At 37.5% G+C, this 9,042-nt stretch overlaps 2 protein-coding genes and 1 long non-coding RNA gene across 5 annotated transcripts; 2 read left to right on the forward strand and 1 right to left on the reverse strand.

Annotated features, from left to right (window-relative positions):
- Nucleotides 1-233: 233 nt before the first annotated feature.
- On the forward strand, nucleotides 234-2,828 carry Rpb5 (DNA-directed RNA polymerases I, II, and III subunit Rpb5). Its single transcript, XM_083046671.1, has 2 exons — nucleotides 234-709; nucleotides 967-2,828. Exons 1-2 carry the CDS (start codon nucleotides 408-410, stop codon nucleotides 1,295-1,297), a joined length of 633 nt encoding a protein of 210 aa, XP_082902797.1. The 5' UTR covers nucleotides 234-407; the 3' UTR covers nucleotides 1,298-2,828.
- Drk (growth factor receptor-bound protein 2 drk) lies at nucleotides 2,666-7,057 on the reverse strand. 3 transcript variants are annotated; one of them, XM_083046670.1, is made up of 7 exons: nucleotides 6,119-7,057; nucleotides 5,542-5,648; nucleotides 4,747-4,844; nucleotides 4,424-4,543; nucleotides 4,028-4,193; nucleotides 3,702-3,905; nucleotides 2,666-3,453 (listed from the first exon to the last, which is right to left on the reverse strand). In XM_083046670.1, exons 3-6 carry the CDS (start codon nucleotides 4,833-4,835, stop codon nucleotides 3,702-3,704), a joined length of 579 nt encoding a protein of 192 aa, XP_082902796.1. In that variant the 5' UTR covers nucleotides 4,836-4,844; nucleotides 5,542-5,648; nucleotides 6,119-7,057; the 3' UTR covers nucleotides 2,666-3,453. The 3 variants fall into 3 exon arrangements, with proteins under 3 accessions (XP_082902796.1, XP_082902793.1, XP_082902795.1); XM_083046667.1 differs by lacking the exon at nucleotides 5,542-5,648 and having other exon boundaries at nucleotides 6,119-7,055; XM_083046669.1 differs by lacking the exon at nucleotides 5,542-5,648 and having other exon boundaries at nucleotides 3,702-3,875; nucleotides 6,119-6,792.
- Nucleotides 7,058-7,263: 206 nt separating this feature from the next.
- On the forward strand, nucleotides 7,264-8,808 carry LOC145940969 (uncharacterized). The gene is made up of 2 exons (XR_014426100.1): nucleotides 7,264-7,531; nucleotides 8,697-8,808. It is a non-coding gene; the product is annotated as an uncharacterized LOC145940969 (long non-coding RNA).
- Nucleotides 8,809-9,042: the final 234 nt, after the last annotated feature.

Raw genomic sequence — 9,042 nt, forward strand, 5'->3', positions numbered from 1 at the left:
GCGCGTTTCGTTACGTGACCGCGTCACGTGGCTGCGTCAGATGGTTTGGTGTGCCCCCCACCACCACCTCTGCGCAGCCGCCAAACCACGTGACGCGGTCACGTGACGAAACGGCGCGCGCACCCCTCAGTCCCCACCATGCCTCTCCCCCCACCACCCGCCACAGCTCGTGGCCGCGACCTGAAATTGGCAACACTGCTAACCAATCGTGATGAAGGAGAGTGAGAGGGGACATTTCTTTGCTCGCGCATGCGTCTGAAAATCCCACGAGCTTGGAATTGTTTCCTTGTTCCATTCAAATTACGAGAGATCAAAGGCGAGTATTGACAATTGCGTTTATACTCGTTGTAGCTCTGCGTCGTGTCTAATTTTCCTCGGATTAATTTTGACATCATTTCTACGTCGATATGGACGACGAGGATGAGACATATAAGTTGTGGCGCATCAGAAAAACGGTAATGCAATTGTGTCACGATAGAGGTTATCTCGTAACGCAGGACGAATTGGATCAGACACTGGAGCAATTTAAAGATCAATTCGGCGACAAGCCGAGCGAGAAGAGACCGGGTAGGAGCGATCTTATCGTTCTGGTGGCGCATAATGACGATCCTACCGATCAATTGTTCGTCTTCTTCCCGGACGAGCCAAAAATTGGCATCAAAACTATAAAGACCTACTGCCAGCGTATGCAAGAGGAGAAGATTCACAGGTGGCTTTCTTACATTTATTGCAGTACATTTTATATTATTGTTTTATCATTATATATTATAATATCTTTGGAAACTATGTATTATTTGTTTAAAGAAAAGGAAAAAGCATAAATTGGAATGACAACTTTTGAGAAATTATTATTAATTATCGATGATTAATTTTAAATAATCTTCTCAACATTATTATTATTTGTATTACTTCACTTGTACTTAATATATAGAAGAAATCACAAGGTATTTTTATCGATGATTACAGAGCGATTATAGTAGTTCAACAAGGCATGACACCTTCTGCCAAACAATCATTGATAGACATGGCACCAAAGTATATACTGGAACAATTCCTGGAATCTGAGTTATTGATCAATATTACTGAACATGAATTGGTACCAGAGCATATTGTTTTAACTCCGGACGAGAAAGAGGAACTACTGACGAGATACAAGTTGAAGGAGAATCAATTGATGCGAATACAAGCCGGGGATCCAGTAGCACGATACTTTGGTCTGAAGCGTGGACAAGTTGTCAAGATCATTAGGCCATCAGAGACTGCAGGGAGATACATATCCTACAGGCTAGTTTGTTGAAGGAAGGAAGAGGGACAAACAAATCATCAGAGAAATTGTAAAAAGTTTTCACATATTAAAGATAAGATTAAACACTGCAAAATTCGAAATTTGCCATTTATTGTATCAGCATTTTATAATGGCGTATCGTCTCCTATCTATTCTGTTACACCATCGCGCTAATAATAACTACAAATTGTATTATACGATGTTATTGCTATATGTAAGAAACTGTGGCACCGAGTGTTCAAAACATCATACAATCAGTGAATAATTATGATTCTTTTATTTACGTATACGCCGCGTTTTTTCCTTCTCTTTGTAAATTTCATATTTTAATGCACTTGTGTCGCACGGCGATTACATGCGTGAAATGCTTGCACAGTTTAATCAGTTCACACTTATAGTCAATATTAAGAGATACAGCTTAAATTCATTAGCAATAGAAACAGCAATCGTACAAAAGAGAACGCGACTCGCAATTGATTTGCTCACGATCGCCAGGCTTGGGTAAACATTTGTTTCGTTATTCTTTATCATTATTATTATTATTATTATACATGCTTGGTCCAAAAGTATTATGCTTTATAATGTATTTTGAAGAAGGGATGTTATCAGTAGCAAAGTTTTCTTCTTGGCGCAATTTTAATTCGGTTAATTCATTGATTAGTAAATAATCACATTAAATTCATTAGGTGATTTATTCTACTAATAGTAGATACGTCTTTTCGAGTCTAATTGCATTTGGTCGTAAAATATGTTTGAATTATAATATACTGTCTTTTTCTCTCATCTGTTTTTCTTATCAATAATATTCTTTAGTTTGCACATGATTTAAGTAGATGTAATTAAGTAATCCATCAGCAGTCTATTAACATAGTTAAATAATCAATCATTGCAAACTTAATTCTCTCGATTCAAAAAGATTTGACGTTAAGTCACAAGACATGCTTGGATTCTATAAACATCGAAGACTTTTGACAAAATCTTCAAATTTATATAAATTTTACTACATAATCTCTACTAGAATCTCTAATCCCTTCGAATCTAATATTAAATTATACTCTAGTGCCTTGAGATTTCTCTAATTATAAGGGACAGACGTCGAGTATCGTTATTAAAACCGGCGGAATGAAGATATTGATCGTGAATCGCGAGTTTCCGTTTCTAGGATTTATCGCGGTCGCTTGATAAAGCTAAAAGCGTACAACAGGAAATCTCCCGAATGGCACACTCGCTAGCGTGTAATAAACGAGCAGACTGGCTGGTCACTCGTTATACTTGTTACCGAGATAAACGCTACCGGTATAGCGTGTTATTTCGTAACGCTGCTATTCAAAAGAGTATAATCGATACCGTTTGGGCACAAATAAACAAAGTACACGCGGCCATAATTAATATAATATATTGTTATCAATAAAATGTAACATAACACATTAATAGTCATAATAATAATAACCATAAAAGATAATAATAATAATTACACAATAATGCTACGAATTTTTGTGCTTTACGTCGTAAGTAAGGAAAACGTAGAATCATCGAAAAGAAAGTTTAGAGGAAAAAAAAAGGAAGAAAACAAAAATGTACATGTATGATTATTCCCGAACGCGACTCCGCCGTAGATAGAAATCGCGCTCTAGAAACCCTTAGATCCTTGGAGATAGATACTTAGATAACTCTCTTAGAGAAAGGATCATTACAGATTTTTTGTTAGAATCTTATAAATGCTTAAATCCTTAGATCCTTAGGCATCTTTTAGGCGTCTTTAGATCCCTAGACAAAACGCACTCGTAAAAGCTTTCTTATTTCCTTGAATTCTCATATATCGTCGGACATCTTTAAATATGCACGTCATTCTTAAATCCTAGATGTTATATCTCGGACGTTTCGATGTAGTATCGTTTCTTTTTTCTCTCTTCTTTCAAATAAACGTGATAACTATCCATCTGCAGTACCTTCTTGGTGTTGGAATATATAATCACTTTTAATCGTGTTTATACTCAGAAGACTTTTCGGCGAGACCACCAATACACTTTAGCGGCCCATTCGATAGGTGAGGTTTGCAAAATATTGTTTATCAAATCCGCAGCGATTCGGATCCTGTAAGTGATAGTGGTGGGATAAGACGGCCGCTGTTCCCAATAACGGCCTCTGTGCATTCGACCGTATAAGGCCTGAAAATTTACATTAATAATTAAATTAGAGAAACATATATATAGAAAAATACATATGCGAGAAGAGATATATTAAATAATAAGAAAAAGAATGCAAAAACTACAAACTGTTCTTTTCATTGCATAATATTATCGTATTTGTTCTCAATGTCGTGTGTTTATTTATCCTCAAATTATATTTCATCTAAATTTATAAATAAAGAAATAATACACACATATTATAATAATAAGATGTAGCAATTTCTTACCTAGGAGTGGTATGGCGTGACATAGGTAGACGGAAACAGTCCTCGTCTATTACCAATCTCTCCGTGCCACCAGTGCTGATCTGTGCGGTCTGTGACAGTGATTACATCCCCTCGTCGGAATTCTAGCTCGCCTGGTTCCTGTGGTGTGAAATCGTAGAGCGCTTGCACCAAACACTGAAAGCCATGACACAAATCATTTTTACGCTGTAACAATAAAATAATTAAGATACTTTTCTCGAAACATTTATATATTTCCTACGAATTAAATGTCCTGACAAAATAACAATATTTGTTTTTATATTTTTGAAATAAATATTTGTTTTTACCTCCTCTGGGATCATATCGCGCAGCTTAACGTCTTGCGAGCGTGAAACAGATGCTGTGCGATGGTACTCTACCAGTTCATTGAGGCTATTAAACTTGACAACCCATAAAAAGAACTTGCCCTGTGCGTCTCTTAATACTTTAAAGTGCTGCACACCATCGGAACACCTGTAGACATATAACACTTGTTTATTTTCTTTAATAAATTTATTTAATAATTAATAACAAAATTAATTATTATACCTAGATAATTTGTAATATCTTTCATATAATACAAAAGTTCTTATAATGTAAGTCTTCCATTTCATTGAAAAATTTTAATAATAATAAATTGTAGTATTATACCACATGTTATTGTATATTATACATATTTATTGTATTGTAACAAAAATACTCACTTTACAGATAAGGAAAAATCACCAGGAGAGCTTTCACTGATTCTGATCAGAAAGGCACCTTCATGTTTGTTCATTAATAATCTTTCAGCATCCGCTCTGGTTATCCTTCCATAGTACCAGCTGTAACAAACACACAAAACATATAGAAAATAATTTATGCGACTAAAGATGTACAACACCATAAGTAAATTTCTATGAAAAAAAATTTGAAAAAAGCAAAATTGTACATGAATATTGTATGCTTTACTAGACAATTTTCTTTTGCAATTCAGGTACATTTTAATATATAGAGAGCATGCATACATAATACTTGGAATACATACTCATGGCTCTTCATCTCGATATAATTACTTGGTATAAGTCCTTCTCTAGAATCTAATTCAGCTCTATACCAATTCATGTCATCTTCCATATTCAGAATCTGCAAAATATGCATTTTATATAGAAAATTATATTATATAAAGGAAGTAATATTAATTATTATACATAAATTTATAAAAATATATGTGCGCATCATACTACATAAATATTTTTACATTAATATTTAAAAACAAAAAAGTGAAAACGTAAAAACTATGTAACTTTAAATCAAACGTAAATAAAAAAGAAAAAATTAACTATATCTATTATAAGTAACATATTTGTAAAGAATTAAGCTTATAAAATATATTATAATCTTGTGTTATCAAATGTGTTATTTTAGTAATTATTTATTTTTTCAATGATTGCCTATAAATTTTTGCCAAAAGAAAATTAAATACAGCTTCTAATAATTATGAAATTTATTAATACGTGTAATAAATTAGTAATCTAAATATATCTTAACATTATATATATATATTATATCATAGAAAAATCAGTATTTGCAATGTATAACGAAAATTAGAACATAAAATAAGTCTGTAATTGTAAATTAGATCATTGAATTCTCTATGAAAACAAATTTGTGGATTCTTTTCATCGCCAACTATTCGTTATAAAAAATTTCAGTTCCTTAATTAAGAAATCTTTACAAAATTCTTTCTTCTGAAGAGACACAATTACCATTCTATTTTACATCCATATGGAGCAAAGTTTAAAAATAATTTACAACAAATTTATAATATACATCTGCTTACTTTAGCCTCATGTTTTTAATTTTTTCTCCTTTTTTGTTTTTGTTTCTCTTTTTGCCCTCGAAAACTCGAATGTGTCCACATTCTTATAAACGCAAGAAAGTTCTCGACTATAATAAATCAATCAACAATATTATTCGTTCTCGACATCGAGATATCACCTATATTCGCTTCAAACAATAACAAAATTATTATCGCTTCGGGAGCAGCGGCAAACGTAAAATATTATGAATATTCTCGAACAGGCGCAACAGTTTTCTAGCTCGGCGACAGCCGAACGTGTGCAACAATAACAATTAGCTTGACGCTTACGCATGTGATGGAGAGAGGGGGGGGGAGAGAGAGAGAGAGAGAGAGAGAGAGAGAGAGAGAGAGAGAGAGAGAGAGAGAGAGAGAGAGAGAGAGAGAGAGAAAGAGAGAGCGGACGGGGACGCGGTGCAAGAGCTCTTTCCTCTACCGAGGAAAAGTCCCGTGACCGACGCGGCGCACCTCGTCCACTCGGTAACCGAGTGACGGACACTCTGACGTGGTGGGAGGGTCAGGGCAGGTCATCGTTTGCCCAAGGTTCTACGAACTTTACCTTGAGGACCTGACTCCTGCGGAAGCTGAGCTCGTCCTCGGCGGTGGCCGTGAAGTCGTGCTTCGCTATCGCCTCCATATTTTTCGCCGACGACGACGGGAAACAGGAGACGGGACGACGAATCCGCTGCTGCTGGAGGGAGCGAGAGGGCGCTCACTCTATACGATTATTCCACACCGTAGCGAGACGCAGGACGAAGTGCGACGTCCCGGCGCGAGGGAGTTCGCTGAAGGAGGGGAGGAAGAGCAGGAAAAGAGAGAATGAGAGAGAGAGAGAGAAAAGACCTTCGTCGCGATGCACGCAATAGCACGCGCGTACTTATTTATCTCATGAATAGTATGCAAAAGACATCGATATACGTATGCGATACCTTGCTATAGAGCAAGTGCGGCGATGTGTGACGTTTCTTAGAGGGAGCGAGACGGCGATACGAAAGGAAATTGGAGGAAGCGAAAGATCGCGCACAAAGCACAGGAAGAGAGAACTTAAACGTGCGATGTAACTTGTATAGATATGTACGAGAGAGAGACGGAAGGATAGCGAGAGGAGAAATGCTTGCAGGACCTTGTCACGACCTTGACACCGACGTCACCGTCCTTTGTCCTGGCGCCAGGCGGGCGGTGTCGATCGAAGGATAAGGATATTGTCTCGTATGTATGTATATATATATATATATATATATATATATATATATATATATATGTATGCGTGCGTGTATTATATACGCACACAGGAATCCCAAACGGCGCACGTATACACTTTATTCACTCCGTTCCGACTTCGCACGGATTCGCGTTTTACAAAACTCGGATTAGAACCTCGACATCGTATATTTCTATCTTCCTCGCGACTCGATTCCTTATTTCGCGTCTCGCGAACTGTCAAAAGCGATCGCACGCACTATCGCGACAGTTCATCGCTGGGTCTTGCCAAAGCAATACACTTGTTTCACTCGGCCGACACTCGGCGACACTCGGTCGAATTCGGCATTCCTGGTCGCGTTCGATCGAAAATTCACCTCGCAACCAATCACAAAACTTGGCTCCTCCCGTTCCGATTGGTCGTCCGAACGCGACTGCAGTCGACGCTCGACTGAGGCAGATCTACGAACGCGACGCAGTCAGCCACTGCGCACGCACGAGGTCACGTGACTGCGCAGTCAGCCACCGCGCCGGCACGAGGTCACGTGACTGCGCCGGCACGGTGTCGTGGGACGGCGCAGGCGCGAGGTCACGTGACGGCGCTCGCGTACTGCGCAGGTGGAGGGGATACGAGGATCCATGTTGCACGTTGCACACGCGACATATTCATTCCCCAAATGATAGCGGCTTTCGAAAGTTTTTTTTCACGCTTGCGTCAATCGTCTTGCGATGTCAAAGGCGGAACTCGAACGTCGGAGGGAGAAATTAGGAGGTAATACACGCGCGAATGGAATTCTTGGAAATTGCGTCAAAGCGGACGAGAGTATATCTTGATCGAAGGAGTCATTTAACGGCAGAAACTTTGCTCCGTCTATTAGCCGCGTAAATGTAAGAATAAACGTAAAACGAGATGCAAAATAAAGTTAAGGTAGGCTTATCTCGCTTTTTTTTTCAACTATTTTAACGGCGCTGCTAAAAATCACTTGAATATTCGGTTCTTATACATATATATTTATACAGAAAACTTCATGAGAAAGAGAGAGAGAGAGAGAGAGAGAGAGAGAGAGAGAGAGAGAGAGAGAGAGAGAGAGAGAGAGAGAGAGAAGAGAGAGAAAGAGAAAAACGAAGTACACTATATTTTAATAGACAGATATAATAGAATCTTAGAGATACAATTTTATCCTATTATTTTGTTTAAGCAGCCTTTAACTTTGTCTCTTTTCATAAAATTTAATGTATAATTGCTATAATACATTTCTCAGGGCCAAAATTTCATCAAGTTCGGTTAAATAAAGCAACGGTTGAAATTAGCAGGGTGGCCAACACCAAGCATTCTTGTCTACGAGTAACATGAATATTTTCATGTTGGCCATCCTGCTAATTTTAAGCATCGGTTCATCTAACCGCATTTTGTGAAATTGGCTCTTGTATAAACTTTGAATTCCGCGAGTGCACTTGACTCCGTTTAATACTTTATATTTCTAACCTAATTTTACGTTACACAGGATCTCTACTTCGATTCCTCAAATATATACAATCGTAAGCGATGGCATCAGTCGAAATTGCTGCTCGAAGAAGCCTTTTCGACGCAAAAATGTACAACGATCTAATAATAATCATCCATCATAATATATATCCTATATTTTTGATAAAAAAGGTAATAAGTTGATTTTACACAAATCATAAAATCAAATATAATTATAAACGAAAATTGTAGAAAGTACATTTTTTTTGCAGGTTATTCAAATTTGCTCTAATCATATATGTATATATATTTATATCGTAAAAATTCATATGTATTTATTTATTCTTTTATTTAAATTTGCGCAGATTTACACGATTTCGAGTTTTTCTTGATTTTCAAGCAATAATCAGTAATTGAAAATAATTTAATGTGTTTTTAATTCGGAATATTTAGACAATTTTATAATTTGCAGTTTTTCCACTGGAAAATATGACGAGGAAGAGACGGATGATCGAGAGACCCCGGGAAGTGGCGTCATCTTGAAAAGCAGCGGTCGGCAAAGCAGGACGAGGCAATCCGGATGATGTGACAATAAACAGGTATGTGATTCTAATGCAATACGAAACAGGCGACGTAGTACGAAAATAAACAGAACACCTCGTGTTTACGGAAGTCCGTAACAGGTGTTTTTCATCCCCTTCTCCTCCAACTTCTGCACCACCTCCGCGCTTTCCTCTTCCGTCCTCCGGTCCGCGAGATACAGGGAAGGAGGGGGACACAGAAATGCAAGCGAAGCCTGTCCATTCGCGCTTACGTAG

Source organism: Prenolepis imparis, unplaced genomic scaffold, assembly GCF_030444845.1.
Source record: "Prenolepis imparis isolate NDT839.2.m4 unplaced genomic scaffold, iyPreImpa1.0 SCAF_9, whole genome shotgun sequence".
NCBI classification, from domain to species: Eukaryota; Metazoa; Arthropoda; class Insecta; order Hymenoptera; family Formicidae; genus Prenolepis; species Prenolepis imparis.